General features: G+C 35.5%; 1 protein-coding gene across 27 annotated transcripts in view; it reads right to left on the bottom strand.

Annotated features, from left to right (window-relative positions):
* Positions 1-24652, bottom strand: part of LOC141930165 (RNA binding protein fox-1 homolog 1) — a 920114-nt gene that overhangs the window by 82627 nt on the left and 812835 nt on the right. For 22 of the 27 annotated variants that reach the window (XM_074840613.1, XM_074840607.1, XM_074840609.1 and 19 more), the window contains 5 exons: positions 21458-21601; positions 18574-18627; positions 12904-12996; positions 11172-11232; positions 5217-5270 (listed from right to left, as the gene is read on the bottom strand). In XM_074840613.1, the coding sequence (XP_074696714.1) occupies positions 5217-5270; positions 11172-11232; positions 12904-12996; positions 18574-18627; positions 21458-21601 (406 nt within the window). The remainder of the gene's footprint in view (positions 1-5216; positions 5271-11171; positions 11233-12903; positions 12997-18573; positions 18628-21457; positions 21602-24652) is intronic. The other 5 variants (XM_074840625.1, XM_074840634.1, XM_074840621.1 and 2 more) reach the window with 1 other exon arrangement.

The following is a 24652-nucleotide window of genomic DNA, read 5'->3' on the forward strand; positions in this document are numbered from 1 at the left end:
GATAGAGGTGTAGTAACATGGGACAGTGCAAGAGACTGCTCAGAAATTCATCATTTCAAAAACCAAAAGAGAAAACAGAAGATCTTCAATAACTGAAAGCAACAACATGGAACTTCGCTTTCAGACTGTTCGAGGATGAAAGGAAGGCTAGGTATTACAGATAAAATATACACTATATAAAAATAAATAAGCAGGTGAAAATGGTATTATAACAAACCATGGAAACAAAGAATATAACAGCTTATAGCAAGAAAGTACCAGAGTAGTCCTAGTAAAGAAACCAAACTGCAAATCTGTATTTTGCCAGCCATAGATAACAGACTCTAGTTTAACATAGCAAAATTATGGGTCACTACGGGATGGATTTTACATTGGATGGGTATACAAATAAGTGAAAAATTTGTCCCACTTCACATGAAGACTTTGTGAGATGAATCACACAGCGCTTCTTACAAATTTCCTCATCAGAACCTGCCTAAGAACTTGATAGTTTACTGGAAAAGATAAGCTGAGATGGAAATGATAACTTCAGTAAGCATTTCTTTCTCATAAGGAGGAAAAGCACATTAAACAGTATCCTTTTATTTGCTAGAAGGAGACTATGTGGACATAAGTCAATTTTTTAAACATTGCCTATCAATTATGATATATGGAAAAGTGGAATTCTGTGAAATGCTGAAAATGATAAATGAAAAAAATCACCATCCTTTTGTTTTCTAAGGAATGGAATTTTCGGACTTCCCAGCAGACCTGTGAGAAGGGCAGGAGGTGAGCCAGCCAGCCAGTTCACCAGCACGCCCACAGTCAACAACTGTTTGGGGATTTGCTAGGCCTTGGAATTACAACAGCAGTCTTCAAATCACACTTCATGACATGTTACTGGAAATCCATATTAATGCTACCACGTGACCTAAATAGCCGTTTTCCAGAGCATTCTAATTTACTACAGCATGAGATTTCAAAGTCAGAAAAACAGTTTTAGAAGGGCTACTCAGGAAGAAAAATCTGTAGTGTTTTGTAAATATATAGTATTTTCCAGTCCCCAAGTAATACTTCACTTACATAGGATCTGTAGCGTATCTGATATGTATCTTACAGTCTCCATTTTTAGCTGTCACGCGTTTCCTCAATAAAGGTTTTCTTTTACAGAAGTGTACACTCAGAAAAAAAGCAGAGCTATAACAATCATGTCACTGGTCCTACTGTTTACCATTATCTTCAAGGTTTTAGGGTTGATTTACATTGCGTTCCTCCCTATTTGACTTTAATTGTCTGCTTCAAGTTGTCAGGACATAACTATATCTTAGATTTGCATTGCATTAGGGGATCTTTTCCTTTCTCTATTGATCTTGTCTTATGGAGTAATTTAACTCGATTCTAATTTTCTTTTGCATGCGGGGTGCTCTCTATCCAAGGAAGTGAGTTATGTGTATTCAAGTGGTGCATCTTATGAATCTTGTTAAGCTTTACCGCCTTATAGCCCGCACTGATGGAATATTTAATCACAGAAATGAGTTGGCAGATATGATGTACAATACGGTTAAGCCTTGCGGCGTGTGTCTTCACCGGCAATTGAGAAACGGGTGAATTTGCCATTCATCAGTGCCATCCTGACAGCTTTGTATAACCTTCTGTTTTTTTACTTATTTATGAAGATTAAAGGTACTTTAAATCAACAGTTTCTCTGCAAATGTATCATCTTTATTTCAGAAGTGGCCAAATTTTTCATCATTTATTAGGAGCTAAAAGAACTTCTTGCACTGGCTATGAAAGAGTCGGTACAATTTCAACATGATAGTGTTGGAGACAACCATTAAACCAAATAACTAGAACTTCGACTGTCTTAAAAATCACATTTCTAATTTTATAATCTTCAAAAGTGCAATCGCTTCCTCTCCAAGTAAGGTGGTTGGGGTGGACACAAAAGGAAAGATATGTAGCGGTATTCTATTACAGCATGCAAGAACTGCATTGCTCTTTTACTGTTTCATTTTCTAACAACTTTAAGAGATCTGTACAGAGATATATTTTTTTTAACTAGATTGTCTGAGAAAAAATTATCTTTTAGTCAATACAGAAAATATGCATTTGATACACATTAAAAAAAAAACCCAACCCAACCAAAACTGCCTGCATGTATAAACAGAAAAAAAAAATCTGAAATACATGAAGTATCTTGATAGAACTTTCCTCATAGATGTGGTAGAGTGAATGTCATAATTCATAAAATTAAATTAATACTCTTCTAATGGTAATTAAAGATTCTCATTAAGAAGGGCAAACACCTCCCTTGTGTTGGCAATAAAAATGCACTTGGGACTTTAGGAGGTTATACAAAAAAAATCAATAACCTGCCATTTTATAATTAAAAGACAAAATAAATGTTAGGGAAAAGTCCAGTAAATTAGGAAAATTACCTTCAGGAGAGATTGAAAATATTGATTTTAATTTACAAACTATGTGAACTCTTCATGCCCTACTTCATGAGACAATTATAAGTCAGATTGTTAATTCTGCATATGTATTAGAAAATTGATTACTGTACTATGGGAATATTATTATATTTGTCATTAACACAAAGTCATTTATATGAAATGACTAATAACTCTGACTTTCTAATTTATGCAGGTTCAGGGTTGGTTCACTAACTACTCAAACGAGATCAATGCTGAATTCCTGTTTTCAATGCAGGCATACATCAAGGAAGGAAATAAATTCTGCCTACACTAAATATTGCAATTCCATGAATGCCAAGTATTTTTATTATGCTGTGCCACTTTTATAACACAATACCCTAATTGGAACATTTTTATCTATCTTAGTAGATGGCACTGCATGTACTACAGGCAGCTATTTTAAAATAAATATCCATTTGTAACAGTAGACCTATTTAACAGTTTTTCCTCTCTTGAAGTCCCTTGAACTAACAAAAGATTTTTAGCTTTGCCTGGTGGAGGTTTGAATATCTCCATGAATGGAGGTCCCTCAGCTTCTGTGGGCAACCTCTTTCCATGCTTAATCTGTGAAAAAAGCTTTCCTAATATAAAAGGAAGTGATAAAGGAAGACTAGGGAATATGTGGGCCCTCTCTGGAAGGAAAAGGGAGACTTGGTCACCTGGAATATGGAGAAGGCTGAGGTACTCAATGACTTTTTTGCCTCAGTCTTCACTGGCAAGTGCTCCAGCCACACCACCCAAGGGGCAGAAGGTAAAGGCGGGGACTGGGAGAACAAAGAATCGCCCACTGTAGGAGAAGATCAGGTTCAAGACCATCTAAGGAACCTGAAGGAGCACAAGCCCAAGGGAACTGATGAGATGCATCTGCAGGTCCTGAGGGAACTGGTGGATGAAGTCGTTAAGCCACTTTTCATATATTTGAGAAGTTGTGGCAGTCCGGTGACGTTTCCGCTGACTGGAAAAGGGGAAAGATAACCCCTGTTTTTAAAAAGGGAAAACAGGAAGAACTGGGGAAGTACACGCCAGTCCGTCTCACCTCTGTGTCCGGCAAAATCATGGAGCGGATCCTCCTGGAAACTATGCTAGGGCACATAGAAAATAAGGAGGTCGTTGGGGCCAGCCAATGTGGCTTCACTAAGGGCAAATCGTGCCTGAGGAATTTGATGGCCTTCTACGACAGGGTCACAGCACTGGTCGACAGGAGAAGAGAAACTGACGTCATCTACCTGGACTTGTGCAAAGCATTTGACAGTGTCCTGCATGACATCCTTATCTCTAAATTGGAGAGACATGGATTTGATGGATGGACCACTCAAGGGATAATGAATTGGCTGGATGGTTGTACTCAAAGAGTTGTGGTCAACAGCTTGATGTCCAAGTGGAGAGCAGTGATGAGAGGAGTTCCTCAGGGGTCAGTTCTGGTGCTGTTGAACAGTGCCCTTTAACATCTTTGTTGGTGACATGGAGAGAAGGAAGAAATTCTTCCCTGTGAGGGTGGTGAGGCACTGGAACAGGTTGCCCAGAGAGGCTGTGGCTGCCCCATTCCTGGAAGGGTTCAAGGCCAGGTTGGACCGGACTTTGAGCAACCTGGGCTAGTGGAAGGTGTCCCTGCCCATGGCAGGGGGGTTGGAACGAGGTTATCTTTAAGGTCCCTTTCAACCCAAACCATTCTATGATTCTATGACTCTATATCTGTTCTTCACTTACTGTAGAGAATGTATTTTACAATTACCTCTTTATTTTCAATTACCAAAGTGTGTGACAAGGCATAAATATTTTCGGTTTTTTTTAAACATGATTAGGTATTTGTATCCAGTATACACACACCCAGACAACTGAAAAAGAGATCCAAATGGAAAACTAAAAAATTCCCAGAGTTTCCCATGAAAGTAATGGAAGACTCATATCTGACTGTGAACCTAAGAAAGGAAGGCAACTTTATTACGTATTAGAAACATTTGGAGTTACAGTGATTACTTCTGTCCTAGATGTAAATTATTAGCTTTCAAAAAAACTGGCTTTTTTGGACTTTCTAGTGATTATATTTATGGGTGGGATTCAAATTCCTCTGAAATCAAGTGGGTTTTGGAGTACAACCATGTTTGTTTTCAATACCATTGCTAAAGCATATTTAGAAACTGTTGCTAGCCATGACAGAGTTCAAGTAGAAAAAGACTAAGTCTCATTGACTCTAAATTGTAACCAGGATCAGAATTCAATCTTAGTGAAGACTCAAGAGATAATATAGATTATAAATATAGAAATGTTAAGAAACTGAAAAAATAAATATAAAATTTAAAGAAAAAAGTTCAAGAAAAAATTATGAACACAGATATTCTATACTTATGCATGTCTATGTACATGTATATGCATAAAATATATATTTATAGATAGATTATTTCTGTTGTTGTTGCTCACTAGGCTTAAATAATTCCTGGAGGAAAGTGACTGCACTGAAATATAAAATATAACTAAAATAAAATAAAATATAAATAAAATCTCATGTAAAACTGGAATATTGCAGTCTGTTTCATGCTATACTATCTACTTTCCAATAAAAAGGTATTCATATATCTTCTGTATAAACTTCAGTATGCCCACGTAATTGCTAAAATCCTGCATCACAAATCTGTAAATGACTTGCAGATAACGTGAATCAAAGAAACCAAACCTCACTCCAAACACACATTCTGTACTTTTGCATGTTTTAAAGAATATTAAAATAAAATATGGCATGGACAACTAAAGCATAGTCCTTACCTGCATAGAATTCTGGACTATAAACTGCACCAACAACTGGATTTAATTTCCAGCCTGCAGCAAACATAAAAACATAACTGAGTTAATATTGCAATTAGTGAGAATAATAAAAATGATTTTTTAATTTTATTTTTGTATAGAGATATACAGAGAAAATGGCTTCAAAAAGGTCATTTTAATGAAAGATGTATAGGCATCTTAGATTACTGATCTTTAATATCAGACTCTGACGTATGGAAATAAGTAATGAAACGAGGCATCCTTTGGACATGTAGTACTGGAATAAATTATCAGGTGAACTACCTTGGCTGCAGGTCCAGTTGCCATGGACTTATTCCCTTAAGTCATGGAATTAAGTCAGAACTAGTTCAGGTATCCCTATATCATGTAGTACCAGAGTAGATCAGTTCTTTTTCATTGCTTTAACTCTCTGGTTACAAGTCAGAGAGGCCAAAGCAGTTCATTTGCTGGACATAAATGTTACTGATAAGCATGTGTTAGTGTAGGTTAAAAGGCAACCAAATAATCTGAGCATTTTGATTCTACTCTGGGAAAAACGAAAGCATAGACACTGTATGGAAATGTCTACTTTGACACGAAAGAGATTTGTGTACTGTGGGAACCCAGTCAAGTACAGAGACTTTTTCATTTGCATTTGTTCATCAGACTGTCTACACTGAAGCAGGACAATTGCAGGCACGTACTAAAAATGACTACTGCCTGCATTTACAGCCGATAAATGCTGTTAGCATATTGCTGTATAGTAGCTGGCATGTAAGAAAATGCTGCAGCCACATTCTGCAAAGCTCTTAAGTGGTACAAATGCAGCCACTGCCTTTGTCTGGAATGATCACTGTCCTTCCACAGCTGGCATAAAACCAAAGCAGAGAGCCAGTAGATATTCTGTATCGTGTGTTCTGGCCAAACTCCAAATATTTGCTCTCACATCCTTACACCTGATGCTGCATTTCCAGGTGAGCCTGGAGTGCACAGGCTCGCTGCAGAAGCAGGGCCTGGGTTCAATGCGATGCTAAAGACAACAATGCTGATGGGGAAGGGGTAAGAGAACAGCAAGAGAAAACGCTGGCAAACTCATTAGCCTTCTCAGCTGTGGTAAAGTGCTGGTTATCATTGTGTTTTGCTCAGCTGAAGGTGGATCCACTCCCAGGTAACTCCAAACTTCACAGAACATCCCCCCACTCATACTTTTTTTTTTTTTTTTAAAAAGCATTTGAACAATTCGTTGAACTACGGGGACTGAAAAATCAGGGGTTTTCCAAAAGCACATTTGAATCAGAGGAGTGGAAGCAGTATTTGTAAATGGCAATAGAGAAAAAAAAACTGAGAAAAAGCATCTTTTAAACTCAAGAACTATGGTACTTTACGTAGATCCTATAACTACACTGCTTAGAAACAATACACGATCAAGACAGGGACAACAAGGCTTTTCAAAATCAGAAGAGCCAAGATTAGAAGAATTTAAATGCAAACTGTATCGAGGCTCGTTTCTGCCTTGGCCGTATCATGTAATGCAAAAGCACAGTAGACGACCATAAAACCATAATGCATTATAAGACTGAAAAAGTGTAATACAAAAAAATCTCAACAATAACACAGAAGAAAACTATTCCTATCCTTTAAAAATACTGCTATCTCCATCTGATGCACAGTAACTATTTCCCAGTAATTAACTGTTCAGTAACAGAGGTGAGTGATGTTTTTGAAATGCAAGTCATTAATAAGTTAAGAGTAAAGAGCAGCATTTCATGCGTTCTGCTCTTCATAGCTAATGGCAGTTGCTATACGTACCTAAAAGACAATTACAGAAACTGAAAAAGGGCCAAGCAAAAAGGGCTAAAATGACTTTCCTCCTGAAAATATCACAGGATTTTTACCTGACCCTTCAATTTTACATTCTACAGGATTAAATGTAGGAATGTCGTGGTATAGCAAATACTCTTAGCCAAATTTTGTGTGATAGAAAAATCATCCAAATGTTGAGACTTTCAGTAAAAATCCAACTTTTTGTAGTTTGGGGAATATTTAATATTTCAAACTCATTACTTCCTCAAAAGACCACTGGTCAACACCATTCAGAATGAAAGACTGGACTGAATTTCATATCTGTCAGCTTTTGCTGTCAAAGAAGCCGACAGACACCTCTCAGCTTCTAAGTTACACTAACAGTGCCACAATTTGTCTGAGAGAAAGAAAAAAAATCCTGGAAGACACAGATTGCTCTTCACAGCTGAAAGCCACTCTCATATTTCAGTTCCTTACCTCTCTCACAGTGATGGCTGTCTCATCGAACTTTTTGAAGCTTATACAGGAAATACTTAATTCATCGTGAAAATAACAGTAATTAAACTTAACTTTATCTTGTCAGCCAGCAACGTGCTGGCCCATAGCTGTGTGGGTTAATCAAGTGTGATAGTAGTTGATGTATCCGAGCGAGCAGCTGCCAGGTAACCCTACTGCAACAGCTGGAGGAGGCAAATTCTCTGCAGTGGGTGTCATTTTGTGCATTTTTCTTACTGTCACAATATGAAGCTCCTGCTCAAGTTGAAGCTACAAAAACTCAAAACTTAAAAACCAAACAAGGAAAAAAACAATCCCTCTGTCTGCCCCAAAACTCTACCCTGTACAGTCATGCAAAGAAATACACGTTAAGCGTGCTAAAGGGAAGGAAATAATCATACTGCACAGTGTAACAAGCTTTGGTAGAAAGTGGAACACAGCAATGCAGAGGGGATTATTTTTACTTCACAGGCCAGGCAGGCACCCATGGCCGGAGGAATGCTTAGGCAGGAAAGCAGCCCTGCAACACCGTTTGCTTTCCTCCTGTTTGCATACAGAGCAGGGAGGAAAGGGGAGTGGGGGGGAATTTAACTGTGGTAATAGTCACTAGCTGTGATTCTGAATCTAAGTTTAGATCAACAGAAAGCTCAAATTCAAGGCACCACAAGTATAAACTTTAAAACATATTTATCGCTCTACTGATCTCTGTTTCATGTTCTTCTTTCATTGCTGCAGTTCTCTGAATCTACTTGCACATAATTCTCTATTCCCTACAACACTTGGGTGAGCATCCTGAATTGCAATATGGGCATCAGAAGGAAGTATAACTGTGAACAGGATAGGTTGGAACATCTAAAAATGTCTCTGAAATATTTTTGCCAACAAGTAGAACTCCTGACACTGAATTTATTTGCAAAAAAAAAAGGCAGTTCTATCTCCAAAGCACATGAGGTGAGCCATCAAAATCATCCTATCTGATAACAAACTTGCACCAAAAAAGCTCTCCCAGCAACTGAGCATTTATTAACTGCTCATTTTGGGAATCATCAGAAGTCACTGGAAAGCATACTTATTTCAAAAACCATCTAGGACACAAAAGCAAGCCACTTATTTGAATGAAGTTGCATATATTAAAGTCTAGGGCTTTGTGCTTTAAAATCTACTGACTTTTGCAATCATATTAACAGCATGATCTTTGTTATCAAACAACTAGCAGTATTCAGGAAAGACTAACAAAACAACACGCATCTTATTTTTAAGTTACAATAAATATTAGTGCCTGATGTTTTCATACAATCCAACATGTGCCCCAAATAAATTCTGAATAAGTGCCAACAACATCAGTGACCACATACTCTTTGAAAAATAAAGCCACACATTACAAAATAAGTGGTTCTGAAGAGATAGGTGTGTGCAAACAAAATGTTTCTGGCTATCTGTGTCACAAGCATCTTGGAAATGTTAATATGGTCATAGAAGAACACAGAAAAACTAGCCTTATATTTTATTTAAAAGATGAGACCTTTACTTTAGACAACGATAATCTTTAATAATCAGCTCTAGCACTGGTTAATTCCTGACAAAGTGCTAAAGAACTAGAATCATACAATATCGGGATGACTGATAATACAAGCACTGATTAAACTAAATGAAGCACCTTGCATGTCTATAGTTCATTTCTCGTCGCTTGTAATGATGATGCAAGAAGAGCATGAGTCTCCTTGTGTGTTTACTTTAGGGAACCTCAGACATTTTAAAAAAGTAAAAAAAAAAATCAAAACGTATGAACTACAGCCAGAGTTTGTCTGGTAGATACACATCAAAAGGTGTGCAAAAGAATATCCTATGATGCAAGAGAATATCCTAAGATGCAACATCTTGGATGTATAGATTCACAAACAGAAATGCTAATTTTTATGCACTGAACAGGATATTTCATACTTCTGGCGCGATCTAGTCCAGATGGAACAAGATGGAAAATGACAGACAAAACACTTCAAGTGGGAAACACTTAACAGCAGATTTTCATCATTCTGGTTTTGGATATTAATAAATGATAATGTATGACCTAAGTAACCCTGCAGTGCAGGACACAGAGGTGAACCTCCTCTAAAACCAGATTCCTAAAAATATCACATCTCTGTTTCCAGCATTCCCTTCTTTCAGCACTGGATGTGCTGATATGTAACATGTTATTTTCTAATAAACAGTTTTATAGCCTTAGAATAATATTAATACAAAATACACATCACCATTTATAACAAAACTACTTTTATCCTTTTATCATTACAGTATATAAAGTTCATAGTATCATATAGATAGCGTTAATTTAGCCCCTTATTGCAACAAAATCTTGTTATGCGATCCAGAGTCAACCTTTGTGTCTGTTTTGCTAGATTCACTGAGATGTTTTAAAACCAGAAAAAATTAAGGAGATTTTCCCCATCTGCATCATTTGCCAAGTTCCGCATTTACATACAAAATGAGGAAGAAAACAGTTTCTGAGAAAGCATGAGGAATTTTAGATTCTTCTCTAGATCATTTTAATAGCTCAATTATCACACGTCAAATGAAAACCATCACTATATTTTATTTTTACTGTGGTAGGAAAAATTTATGACTCTTTCATTAAAAAATAAAGCCACTGTTTGCCCTGGGTTTTAGTAAAACCTCACTAATGAGACCTCAGATAAAGAAAATAAGATATATTTCAGAATGGAGAAGAGTCTAATCTACCTGTGGAAACCCTTACTGATGGATGTGCAGGTTTCATCTGCTTTCTACTGAATGGAAAAACTAAATTAAATTGAAAACCAAATAATCATAACTACACAGTCTAGTAAAACTGGAAAACGTAATTGCAACTAACTTCAAATGATGTATTATTGTTTGATGTTGAGTTAGGAACTTGTTAGAATGTTCTGAACAAGCAAATGCAAACAACCCAACCACATGATCAAACACTGCCAAAGGAAACATTTTTAAAATGTATTGCTTCTAAACCCCTCAAATATCTATGGATTATTTTTCTATCATTAATATACAACATTATACCAACTTAGGTCAACATTAGAATGAATTTTTTTTAGATAGCTTCGAATTTAGATTTTTCCAGGGGAAAAAAAAGCTGGAAGCAGCACCCAATTACAGTTTGCCCTTTACTTCTAACAAATTGTGGAAGGATGACACAGAAAATTATCTTTGATTCGATGCATGTCTTGGTAGTAAGAAGTATCTCATGTCTGACAGAGACGTTCTTCTTACTGGTCTGCCTACCTCCACCATCCAAGCGAAACTGAATCCTCCGATTAGTTCATTCATCGCAACATTAACACTGCACAAAGCTAGAAGAGAATAACGCTTTCCTATCAGGTATATTTTCATATACAAAAGCCACTGTGGTTAAACACTCAGATTCCAGTCAGGCAAAATGATGCACGCTATGCCCACGTGGCTGTGAATTAGCTGAACTCTACACAGAGAATTCATGCCCAGCCCTATTGTGTTTTAGGTTGCTGGACAAAGCCTGAGCCCAAGGAGATGCAGGAGATGCAGACTATGATACTTCACAAGTAGAAGAGTCCACCCATTAGGCAGAAGAGTGAGATTTCACATGCATGGACATTAAAACAAAGCACTGAGATCTCATGCACTTACCATTCGTGTAAGGGTTGACGGTCTTTTTATTTGTCATTACACGTGCTGTTGCATTATTTACCTAAGCACATAGAACACTGGATTAGAAAGGGTTACAGGGAGGGACCACGTTACTATTAAATGCATGCATTATTACTGCTATTAGTCATGTAAAAATAAAATGCAATTTAATTTATAGAAGGCAACAGGTGCATAACAAAATCATACTATTTATAATTACATTTACTTTCATAACCATTTTAACTTACAAATCATTTCAATAAAGCAACATCATATCATTTAAACTTTAATAAAAAGACATTAAAAGCAAATTAAAAGGTACTGCATAATTTAAGACTTAAGAGCATGCTTGTATTCCATGATAACACTGATACAATAAATACTCAAAACAGAAAAAAAGATTATATGAAGGAACATGCAGTGGAGTAGAAGGGAAAGAGACAAGGTACAAGGAAACAAAGAAAATGTCAAAAAAAGGGACAAACGAATTTTAGCAGTGTGCAACATAACCCTTTAGAAGAGAAGTACCATTGGAAAAGCAACATCTAGCATTCAACACTTGGAACAAGAGCCTTTTTCATTGCAAGAATTAACAAAATCATTCAAGCTTTAAAATCACAGCTAACAAAAGGATAAAAAGAGGGTGCATTATTTAACACAATATGGAGTTAACAATCTGAGTAAGATGTGCACGAAGTCATATCCTCAATCCAATCAGTGCCTCCCAGGCTTGCTTAAAACGTACACTCAATTACAGGCGTACCAATATAGAAAAAAATGTAGCATCAAGAAAACTTAATACAACAAGTCAAAAAAATTCACGTGGTATATCAGCGCTAAATACGTGAAACGGCAGATGGACTTCTCCACTTACCATTCAGCACCATCGCCAGCATGGGTATGTATACAGTTACCATGGTTACTGAGAGTTTGGTGAGGGCCCTAAGCGCTACCGTCGAAGGGGGAAAATGAAAAGGCAAAATATGCAACATCTTACTCAAAAGACGACAGCATTTTCAATTGGTATTTTTTATTCTAACAAATACGACTGAGGCAGTATTGAAGGGGATCCAGTGGTACTAAAATGCATTTGTGTTGATTTTTTAATAGATAGGAATGGCTCAGACCATCCAGCCAAAGTAGCCTGATGGTTTCGTTAAAAATTAAATGTTAAAATTGGTCGGTCTCTAGTCTGGCTTTGTTTCTTTTTCTTGTACATCTTTTGGATGCTTCTTTCCCAATGTGAATTTTTTGAAAGCCACTGTGGATCCCGCATCAACCCTGCAGAAAAAAAAAAAAACAAAACAAAACAAAAAAAAACCCAACCTTTTGTTTGTTTTTGTTTTGTCTGTCACACTTTTTTTTTTGTTGTTCTCAATTTTTAAATTTTTTTCTTTTATTTGTTGGCTGGTTTTTGGAATCTACTGCACCCATTGATTTACAAAACATCCAAAATAATAACTTCAAAATATTAAAGCTTTCATTTTTTTTTTCAATTCTGTCATCCACCTTTCAGCAATAATGATAATAATAATAATAATTACAAAAGAAATAATAATAAAAAACCCAAGTAAGGCCAGATTCTCTCTCTTTATATATAAATATATATATAAACAATGGGAAGGGGAAAGGGGAGCACACAGAAGACACCAATGATGCATCTGAAACAACAAATGAGAGTGAAGCAGACATTTATAAAAAAGATGAAAAGGAAAATATTTTGAACATGCACCTCGATTTTACGGCCCTCTACCACGGTGCCGTGTAATTTCTCCCTCGCCCTGTCCGCATCAGCACTATTTTCGAAAGTTACGAAACCAAATCCCTGCATGCAGGAGGGAGAAGGGGGGAAAACAACATGCACATTATTATTTCAGTCAATGACCACTTGTTTGCTTATGTTCTCTCTCTTTAATTTAATATTTTCTTGTCCTTGCTTCAGTTCTGTAACATGCAAATTAGAAAAATTATAATTGTATTGAGATGTGCAATAAATAAGCGACAAATGTGAACAAATTTTTTCTGTCATCAGTTAGATAATACCCTGAGAAATTCAAAGAATGATACCAAAAATACCTTTCTACATGTCACTACAGAGGAAAATAAATCTAACAATAAGAAAATGAAATTAAAATAAATTACAGTGTCTTCACATAGAAAAAAATGAACTAATGAGAAAAGAAAATGAACCACATTTTAATGACATGCAGATACCTCAACGAAATAAAAAACATGTGCACAAAATTCAACACTGAATGTCAATATACTCTAAAACATTGCCTACTTAATCATGCTCTTGTGATCATAAGAAACATTGTTCCCATGCAACACTAGGGTAACTTAAACTTTTGTCAAACTATACAGCCTTTACTTATTTTTTTATAACAGAAAAAAAGGAAAAGAAAACCACCAACAAAACAAAAGTACTTTTAGAACAAAGTATAAAATTTCTTGTATTAACAGATCAAATAAAATCACATGATGTGAATAGAAAAAGAAACTCTGATAAAGGAATAAAAATGCGAACGTTTTGAATAAGTTTAACTGGTTCATTTACTATTTATGTATATTACTCTCGAACATGCAACTGGTAGAACTCCAGAATCCCATGTTAGTGGGACAGGAAAATACTCAACAAATATGAAATTCTGTTTATGACAAATGCTTTGCTTTATAATATTAGGCTACACAAACATTTCCAGTCCTACTATAATTATTTTTATTGTGCTAATTAAACACTGTTTACAATGGCAAATAATTTTGAAAAAATCAGACATCAAAAAAACACTTTAGAAACATACACCAACCCTTTGAAGTAATTTCCACATTAGCACTACAATGCCTTTGCATGCTTTCCCAAAGTTATCCGAACAAATAAGCTTCTACATCCTTGGGGTTTCATAACAAGAAACACCTGCGAGTTATACGTGGCCGCTTTCTATACAGGCATTGCTGTATGTATGTGAAGTCTTACTACAAGCTTTTTCTTTACAGTTACTTTAGTTTGAACTATGAGTTAAAGCTTTCCTCTGTTCTGTTCCTCTTAAGCCATGCATCATGTCTCCTCAGTCTCCAGTCCATTCGCTACGTTTTGTGGTCTGTATTCACCCACTTACTCTCTGCAGTTCTACCTGTTATGTACGTAGTGACCGATTAAAAAAAAAAAAAGAAGAAAAAGAAAAAAAAGAAAAAAAAGGGAAGATATTTATACATTTATTTATACATTTTATGCAAAGAGGAGACCAAATATGAAACTAGTTAACAAAAATGAAACTAACTGACAAATATGAATCTAATTAATTGACAATTGATTAGAAAAGTTAAGGAACTATCAGGATTATTATACAGGTTATTTGAGTTATTTCACCTGCTCAAAGAACACGTTTATTTATGCCTGTTTATAACATAGAATGTGACATTTATATTCAGTAGCAGTTTATGTTCCATTCTCTTCAAAGTAGCTTAAACATATTGTGTTGCTCTTTTTTTTTCTCTGTTAAAGCCACACTGAAGCCTTAGCTCAGAAGTGCTCTATCAGCAGTTCCACTTCTATCTGAAGCCATTCTCAAAACACCTGATTCCACACATTTTCTCCACTCTACTCTCCACAATTTTAGCACTAAGCCACGACCTTGCTTGTCACAAGACACTGAGGATGTAAGTCTCTTTTCCCCAAAGCACCAGGAGTGTTGAGAGAAAGTAAATCCCCCTCCTCAGTACTAATCCCTATGTTTTAGATGCCTGCATAGGCTTTTCTTATACCTAAAGCCATCCTCAACTTTAAACTTTTATTTCTTCTTCAACTGCTTCCTCCTATCTTGTAAAACCTCTGTAAAAGAAAAAGCTCATCATTTAAGATGCCATTAAGAAAATTTCACAGCAGAAAACATCACTGAAACCATCGATCCAATGAGCCTGGCTCCATGCTGTAGCATAATTTTCCCCGATTCTGTTTGTTCTCCCCTCTCTCTCCTCGTCGCTGAACAACTGCCCTTTCCTAGAATTGCAAACATTTGGTGGGAGTTGTTTAGTCAAAGTTTTGAATTAGTCTTCTTAGCTCACAGTACTACCAGTTAATTTTCTTTTTCAGACAACTAAAGAGAAAGATAAAAACCTAATTATATTAAAAAATTAGAAAAAGATATAAAGTGAAGCCACAAGCCAAGATGAAACAGGGACTTCAAAGATTCTGAAAAGAATACTCATTGTAAGTTTTTAATTTCTTATGTTGTATTTATTCTCATAATTAACACTATTTAAATTATGCTCTTGTAATTTATGCAAATCTTTAACTTTACCTACCTGCCACAAAAACTCAATCACAGAACATAGATTCATTCATCACACATTCAAATATCTATACAAACATGTTAACATTAATTTTACATGCAGCTGATTCAACAGCTACTTTAGCTTAGCATACTATGTATGTTATTAATTGGTAATGTATATATCTGTATTTTGTTTTTGAAGTCTATCCAATGATTTAATAATAGCCAAGTTAGTACGTGAGAAGGTTCTGTTTTAATTTGGGAGGTGCTTTAGAGCTGCTCTTATCTGAAGAAATATGTTAATATAATATATACTAGATATATAAAAATACATATACACAGATTTATGAATGTATATATGTAGTATATAGCTGCATAGAGCATTAATTTACAACTGTAAAAAAAATGGTACTTGTTGATGTTCCTGTATCTTTGCAGCCTTGCAATTGTGCCCAAAACAAAAGCCATTCGCAGCTCCATGGAGACCTTCAATGTTAAACCAGCAGAGTAGTGTTAAAATATGCACAGAAATGGAAGCTATATTTCAAATCGTCCTTCCAAGATGACCGGTAAAGGCAGAGAAAGGTAAGTTACTAGAAGTCTGTAATGTTACTTTAATCAACAGCTTCAAGAATTGGCAAAGGTAAGCCTCATTATTTAACACAGGTTAATACAATACCGAAATTCTTGCAATTCTTATAAAAAGAAGAGTTTCAAAAGTCATCAGTGTTGCCATACAATACTAGCAAAGTTATCTTAATTATTATTATGCTTCCAAACAAACACAAATTTGTAGTATGAAACTTGTATTATTTTAGGGTTTCTTTTATGGAGAGACTCCCTTCTGCAAAATCATTTTATACTTTATGGTGGTGCTGCAGCATTATGTTTTTTTGAATATGCAATTCCATTTTTATTAACTATTATAGCATGAAAATGAGTTTACTTCTGTTGGTTTTGCAAAAATCTTTTAAAACATTAATTACTGGAACAAAAAAAATAAACGAAAACAGAAACAAAAAAAAATTCTAGCAATTCTTTTATGCCAAACTGCAGCTAGAAACAAATTTGAATTTGATCCTGCAAACTTTTTTACCTGTACTCAGTTTGAGACCACTTAGTAGTCCTTTCAGTTTCAGTGGGATTTTATGAAAACATAGATAAGCACTGCCAGGAATGGGACTTTAATCTGGTGCATCTTATATCCTACAGAATGGACATGAAATGATCAGATTAAAACCAAAAAACAAACAAACAAACAAACAAAAAAAGATGGTCCTCTTATTCCTAATCCTGTTTTTTAATTTTTTATTTATTTGAGATAATCTAAAGGTACTTCTGCAAATCAAAATACTACTTAACTATACTTGAAATACTCTGAACAAGATGAGAAGCAGCATACGTAAGCAGTGAGATGCATCACAGAACTGCATTAAGTATCTTCAGCAGCTTACTCAGAGCCAGCTTGGATGCACCAACACAGCACTGGGTAGTGTAGAAGCATTAAATAAGAATAGGCTTTACAGTCTCTAACACGAACTCTGTAACCGAGGTAGTGACATTACAAGCCTACCTAGGAAAACCTCTTCCTTGTGAAATCCTGTCTAGGAACTTGTTTTTAGCACAAGGCACTGGGATGTTTGCACTACTGCAAGATCACTATTAAAAAAACTCAATTCAGAGATACCTCATCACCCCATTCCCCAAATACTTGAAAAAAGCCTTATACTTATGCAGTCTGATGCATATATGGTGGTTAAAAGTCCTATAGGTGTAAGATTTAATGGCTAAACAAACGTGTAAACCACCACCACCATGACATGTGTACTCAGTTCTACTCCATCTTCACAAAACCAATCAAAGCTGGCAGTGTGGGATGTCTTTTGAAACTTATAATACTATCCAGCAGGAGCAGGTTCTGGACTATCAACACCTTTTGCAAACACTATTGAATTTAATAATAATATATCTCAGCCAGAGTAGGAGATTCTGAGCCACTGAATTCCATACACTTTGGTTGTTTACAGAAAAAGTTGTAAATGTTCCAATAAGGTTTGGGCTGGCAGGCAAGGGTACTAATTAATGAATGTCAGAATAATTTTGGAATATAAACCAGGAAATTTCAGCTATTCTATTTAAAAAAAAAAAAAAAAAGAAAAGGTGATGGCTTTAAGTTTAGAATATAAGTACAAACACATTAAGGGAAAAATTATCAGAAATAAAACATATCTGATTTAAGAGAGATTTATGATATATCTGATTCTTAAAACATGACAGATTACAGTATGTCTATAACAGGAAAAGAATTCCATTGCTAATAATAAATCATATATGAGAGTTACGTGAAGACTGAAACATTGGTGGATAAACATTCAAGTGTGTCTGACGTGGCAGGAAAAGGAAAAAGATATATATCATGCATATGACATACACATAAACTGTTATAAAGCAACTGATATCGTAGGTGGAGCATACTGGGCTAGAGTTTTGCACCAGGTAATGATGCTAATGTAATCACAGCCATTCTATCTTAAATATTGAATAAATGGAAGTATGCATTTAAGGCAAAGTAATTTTCAGAAAAAAAATGTTTGCAATACAATAAGAACTCTTTTAATCAAATAAATGTAAAAATAGATTGTTTTCAAAGGGTTGGTGTACTGAAGCTTTAACTAAAGAGGAAAACATCTGCACTTATATAATCTGGAACAATCACATATTTCCTCAGCTAATTACTAAAGAGGATAGTTATTAGGTATTATTATCATCTTTCATTTCAATAGAGGAAAAAATACCTGTAGTAATACAAACCTGCCTACAAATATCTGTAAGTATGGACTCATCTTATAAAATAAAAAATGTAATTACCATTGAAGAATAAAGACAGCAGAAATCAACGTTCCCATAAAAGAGATGACAGTTTGGAGTAGCTAAAATTACCCCCTTTAAAAGATATTAAATGAGTCCAATGATTTTTATGCTGCTTCGGAAACTGAATGACAGTTCAGAAGATATTTTCACTAACATAGAATTTCAGATGTTATTTTTTACAACAGTGCAGTTGTTTCCTTTTACTCATATAAATATTTGAAACAAATTAAAAAATTCCATGGGTGAATTAAACTGCTTACCTTTGAGCCTCGCTCATTAAAAATAATTTCAACATCTAAGATTTTACCAAATTGCTGCAAAGAAACAGAAAAGTTACATGAAAATAAGATAACTTCAACACTTATATATAGTACAAATGTTTGTTTCAGAAAATGGTGGACCCCATAAAAAAGGTATAGAATATAAAATCAAGGTAGCCAAGCACCAAAAAAAGACACACTGAAGAGGAGCCAGATCAATACTACAACTAAATTGTACGTATCATTGCACTTGTCACTATCATTGCATATGTGCATTTATGAACCTTAAGTTCAGTGAAACCACCTGCCATGGAGGGAATCATCATTCAACTGTGATCACAGTGAAGTGAAAGCCCCAAATTTCTTTTTTTTCACTTTGTCTTTGCACATAGTAGGTTACTTCCTTGTGATCTATCCAGTCCAGCTGCCACCACCCTTTTTTTCATACGTAATATGCTACTGAGTTACTTTGCTTGGAGTGTAATAAACATTAGTAACAACACAGGATTAACATCTGCATGAACATTACCACCCCCCTGGTTATCCTTCCCTCTGAAGAACCTGTGTGTCAGAAGACTTTCTGCAGCTGCTTTCCAGGACAGGTCAAGCAGTTTGGTTACTTCTGCTTTACAGGGATAAGATTAAACCAGTTGGGAGTTTTGTTGCTCGCTTCAAGGAGAGAGGATTTCCCTCCACCCTTGCTGTAAAGGGATGACCATTACTCCCTAAGCAATTCGTGCTTACCACAGTATAATTTGGAAAACTAGAATGGATACTTGTTGTGGATTTTCCCCTGCTCAGAACTGTACTTTTATTATAATAGTAGTACTAACTGTTATTACTATTGACCTTACAATAGCACTCACAATCATCTAGGCATTGTTTTCACACACCAAACTTGACCACAGTTGCTATCCCAAAGAAAAAGGCTCTATTGGACTTGTCTTAGTAAGAGAATAAATGTGTGATTCAGGCAGTGTTTAGTTAGAACACTTTCTGATATGACACATTTTGTGATGTGACACTGTAACGCATCCGTGGGTCATTTCTGTTATTTCATGTCATTAACATGCAGTATGAATCAGTGTTAACACTGATAAGTGGCACAACATAGTAAACAAAAAGGCAGAAATTAGAGGCAGGCAAATGAGTAATCTAACACGAGTCCAAGGAACTGCAGAGGTGAGCCTATACTCCAGTCTCAAGCTATAATAAACAACTACAGGCCAGAAAGGACAGTATTCTTTCTCCAGCTTATTAAAGTGTTTCAAATTGGTTATGAAAAATGAACCATCATTTGTTATCCCTTGGCTTATGTTATGTTCTTGCATTCACTATCTAATCAATGCTTTAAGTGTGACTTTAGCGTATAAGCAGACATTGACTTAATGTTTAAACAGTCCTCCTCTGCTGTATTTGTATCCATGTAAAAAGATCATCTGCTATATGTATAACATGGTCAAGATGCAGCATTACCATGTTTCATACCAGATATTTCAACTCACACTTGCAGGAATTTATTTTTCTATCAATTCAGAAACTAAGTTTATTGTTACCAAGTCATTCTAAAGCTGGAAAACTCTATCTGTTCTCCAGTGTTAGTCTTTTGAGGCCTAAAAGTTAGAAATACTGAAAAGAAATGTAGTTTTTATTCACTTATAAATTACTACAATCCCTCAAAAAAAAAATCCTTTCATTTAATGTACTGTCAAATAAAATCCATCTATTTTCAGTGGTTTGTTTAATTTAAATAAATTTGCATATTTTTCTCTAGAGGGTTAATTATTATGCCTTCTGCTATTTTGCTGATGAGCTGTAAGCTGCATTTAGGAGAGGTTACTGGTAGCAAGTCAGATACAGCAAAACAGTCACTCTCATTTCCCAATCCTATACCAGGGTTCTTTTTGCAGTGACTGTTTCCTTCACTTCACAGAAATAAATACTGAAAAACATAATGTCTTAGCTCACATACAAAGATACTAGAAGAACTTAAAAATCTGAACTGAACATGAAAGATGGAGAGAAGTATAGTGCCATGAAGTACTTGATGCTGCACTGTATAACAAACTGTAACGCAGAAGGGAATTAAGTTTTAGTGTGTCAGAAATAAGAAAGCAAGAGTAACACAAATACTTAAGAGTACTGACTTGGAAAAGGAAAAGCTGGGTTCTAATAGCTGATCAAGTACTATTTCTAGATTTTATTTAGTGTCATTTCAAAATAAACCTAAGAGTTCTTGGAGCAGGGAGGAGAAACCCAGTCTAACCTCTCATGGTTATGAGCCAAGAATTGATGGCACATATGAGATGTCTGAAACACAGCCAACACACTTGAAGGTAGCTAATGGCCTGGGCAAAAGCAAAAATTGAGAGACTTACTGAAAAAAACTGGCAAAAACTTTAGAACCTTATAGACCTATAATACCTGTGGGGATGGGTGAGGATTCCCACTTCTGGACTTCCTGCTTAAATTCAGTCCGTGTCTTACGTCTATAGATTCGGGTCCCTTGCCCGTGAGGTCAAGCATTGACTATTTTATATCATGCTCTCCAAAATCAATAAATACAGGCATATCAATCCAGGTGTGAACAGCATGAATACAGATGCGTTTACCTTTTTCTGAATACATATTTTAGCTTTTTCTGAATGTAATACAAAACAACACAACACAGAGAATACACCGATCTGTATCACATACAGTAGAATCAGCACAATTTCTTTTCCCAGATGTGACTGTCAAATCAGATGTTTAGTCATCAATAAACGAAATGAGAATCCTTACTGAAAGTGGTTAAACAGCCTAAATCAGAGATACTGCTCTCACTGTTGCCTATAACTATTGCAATGCATATATAAAAAACCAGAAATAAATTGTGAGTACTTACACCAAACATTTGTCTAAGATCTGGATCCCGGAATCTGAATGGTATATTTGAGACGTGAAGCCGTTTTGGCTGTGATTTGTTTTCTGTGTTTTCAGAAGATTGTGTCTGTTGCTGGCCATCGGTCTGTGCTGCATCATCTGTCTGCTAAAAGGATAAAGCAAAATAAAGCACACTGTAAGTATTTCTGCCGTTTTTAATATAAAGTGGTGGGCTTAAATTCTCAAAAAAGATACTAAAATGAGCTATATCTGCTCAAAGGTACTAAAGAATACCAGGAGTTGAAATACATGAAAATCAAATCCATTTCTGTATCTGTCTCAACAGCATACGTTTTCAGTGATATTTTAATATGTATTTGGAATAAACTGAAGAATAGGAAGGAGATTATTATTTGTTAGTTTTCTTAGTTATTTTTAAATAATGAATACATATGTCTCCCTATATTGTAAGAGTGTTGAAACCCCTTTAACCTCCACCAGTGTTTGCCAATCTTGATGTCCAAATAAGTCTACTTGCAGAAGCAAGCTCTACATTTAATAGGATTGGTACTTTCATTCAGAGGCCACTGGGACTTCTACAGAGGAGGTAGGTAACACATCACAGCCTAGTTGCCATTTCATAAGCAGTGCTGATGGGCACTAGAGGGTCATTTTGTCTAGATAGATGGTCACCATTATGGAAAAGGCCTTGAGTTGTGAAAGTGAACAGAAGTATAATTGGTGATGAAGGTTGCCTGACTTAGAAGAGAGATCCAGAAACAAAGTTTTATAGATTTTCTTTCTCACCAAAGTAAGATCATACCATGGTACTTCTTACAGGGATACTGTTCCCTAGTTTTAAAACACTGCTTTATAATTGAAGGACATTGCTGTGTATTACTATTTAACAAAGAAACAATTATAAACCCCCAGAGAGATTAGGAAAAAACATAATGTCTTTCATCCGAAAAGTAAAAATAACCAATGCTGGTCTATCAGTATATTATAGAAATTTGTCATCTGTGTTCTTTAATCGTATCATACAGTGCCTAATTAATCACTGCACGTACAGCACACATTCACTCGAAAAAGATTTTGCATAGGTATGTATAAACAGCATAAGTTATTTTCTTTTGCTCTAGTAGAGGTGATCTGGAAGAAAAGAAGAGGAAAGAAAATAGTTGAATGAAACTACAAGGATTATCTTACAACTGCTATTCTATTTTCTCTGTCCTTCCTATTCCTTCTGACTATATTCATCTTCCAAGCATTCATTTTTCTCTTGTGTTCTAATGTCACAGTTCAGCTTGTCTTTCTGACTTTTTTCATTAAAAAAAAAAAAAAAAAAAGAAGAAATCTCCCATTTCCTGCTGGTATGAAATTTCTTTTAGGAGACAACAGCCTAAGCAAAATAAAAATGGTTAAATAAAATAAACCTTACCACACAGTTTTAGTACCAATAAGCCTGTTAAGGAGGAAGTGAAAGAACTCATCAGAATACATCATTTACATCAGCAATAACTATATGTAAATTTAATTCTAGCAAGATAAATTCAACATCATCTTCCCCAGTAAATGCAAATGTTCTCGAATTCTAAGTACAAACATCTACAATTTCCTGTACAGCCTATACTTCTGTGCTAAGAACGTTTTACAAGTAAAGTTGCTTATAATTTCTGCAGAAGCATCAGTTCATCAGCAGGGTCTACATTTGATGGGATGTGATGATACTTATACGCAAACTTTTGCGTGCACTGGAGAAGGATTTTCAAGTGACCCAAAGAAGGCACTGGGAACAGCTCAAGTGTAACCCTAAAACTGAGTCAGTGCCACCACATCTCTTCATCTGCTACTCCCTGAACTCATAGGCAGGGTCCCACAAAGTAAACAGTTCATCTTTACAAATTTCTAGTGATTTAAATACTAAACATTGTATACAGCTGTTAAGAGACAGAAACATGTTCCATGCTAATCTCTTGCTACCTAAAACCAACTCAAAAATTCAAAATTCAGATTTTAGGCAACTGTTCCATCCATAGACACACAGAGATTACTTTCTACCTTCAGGCCTTAAAAGGAGAGAAATATGAAGGGAATTTGGGATAGGAGAGCAGGTGGGGGATAAGGAACTGGAAACTCTTGAAATACAACACTACAGAAGAATTTAATGTCGATTAGATTAATCAGAAGAGAATTCAAGAATTCTGAAGGTGCTGTTTAGCTTCAGGAACAAACGGTGCCCCAGGAAGAAATTATATAATCAGCGTACTGTATAAATGCAAATTGGAGAAAGTAATTTCTGTTCATTGTATTAATATAAATGATGAGAAACAAGGAGTAGGAGGGTTGAACCATGCACTATTAGCATACCAAAACATTAGGAGCAAATTCTGTATGAGGAAGCTGAACAGATATATTGCCCACAAAAAGCCAGTGAGGTTTCTGAAGATGATGCAAAAATGGAGCTACAAATTATGGGTGAAGTGGGTAAATCCAGGTACTGTTATTTTCTTTCTTTTTTATTTTATCATTTGTGTTTACAGAAGCCTGAAATTTACAGTTTCAGCAAAGAATGACTTAGAGATCAGGCAGTGAGGACTGAAAACCAGAAAATTCAGGGAGTCACTGTCATCAAAGATTCATACCTGTAAATGCCCTTAAAGAAGTCTGTGGTAGAATTAACAGAGCTAAACCATTTAAAATGTATTCAAAGGCTTGACAATATAACAGTCTCTTTACAAAGCATATTATCATCCAGAAATCTACGGATGTGCCTAGGAGATCTGGAGAAGGATAACTACAAATTGAAATTGGAATGTGAAGCTTATATCAAAATTTCCAAGTAACACAAGGAGGTAAAATACACATAGGACAGGCTGGATTTTGCAAAATCCCATAAAGGAAAGTTTCAAAGCCCTGTGGACTCTAAGAGCTATAATGCAATTTACTTTACACATAAATAATACATTTCAAGATAATATTTTCATTGCTAGAGGATCTAAAGACCGGTGTTTGATATATCTTTAAAAATTAATTGAAGTTAGCTTATGACATTAGCCTCGCTACATCCCTGAAGTCTGTATGCAATCAGTACAAGTCCTGATCTATTACAGGTTTGGTCTCTTTCAATACCCTCTCCTGACTCAATCAAGCAAATTGGTATGCTTTATGCAAAACAAATAAATAAATAGCCCTCCTAAGCCTTATTATTGAACAG

This window comes from Strix aluco, chromosome 15 (genome assembly GCF_031877795.1).
Source record: "Strix aluco isolate bStrAlu1 chromosome 15, bStrAlu1.hap1, whole genome shotgun sequence".
Classification (NCBI taxonomy): Eukaryota; Metazoa; Chordata; class Aves; order Strigiformes; family Strigidae; genus Strix; species Strix aluco.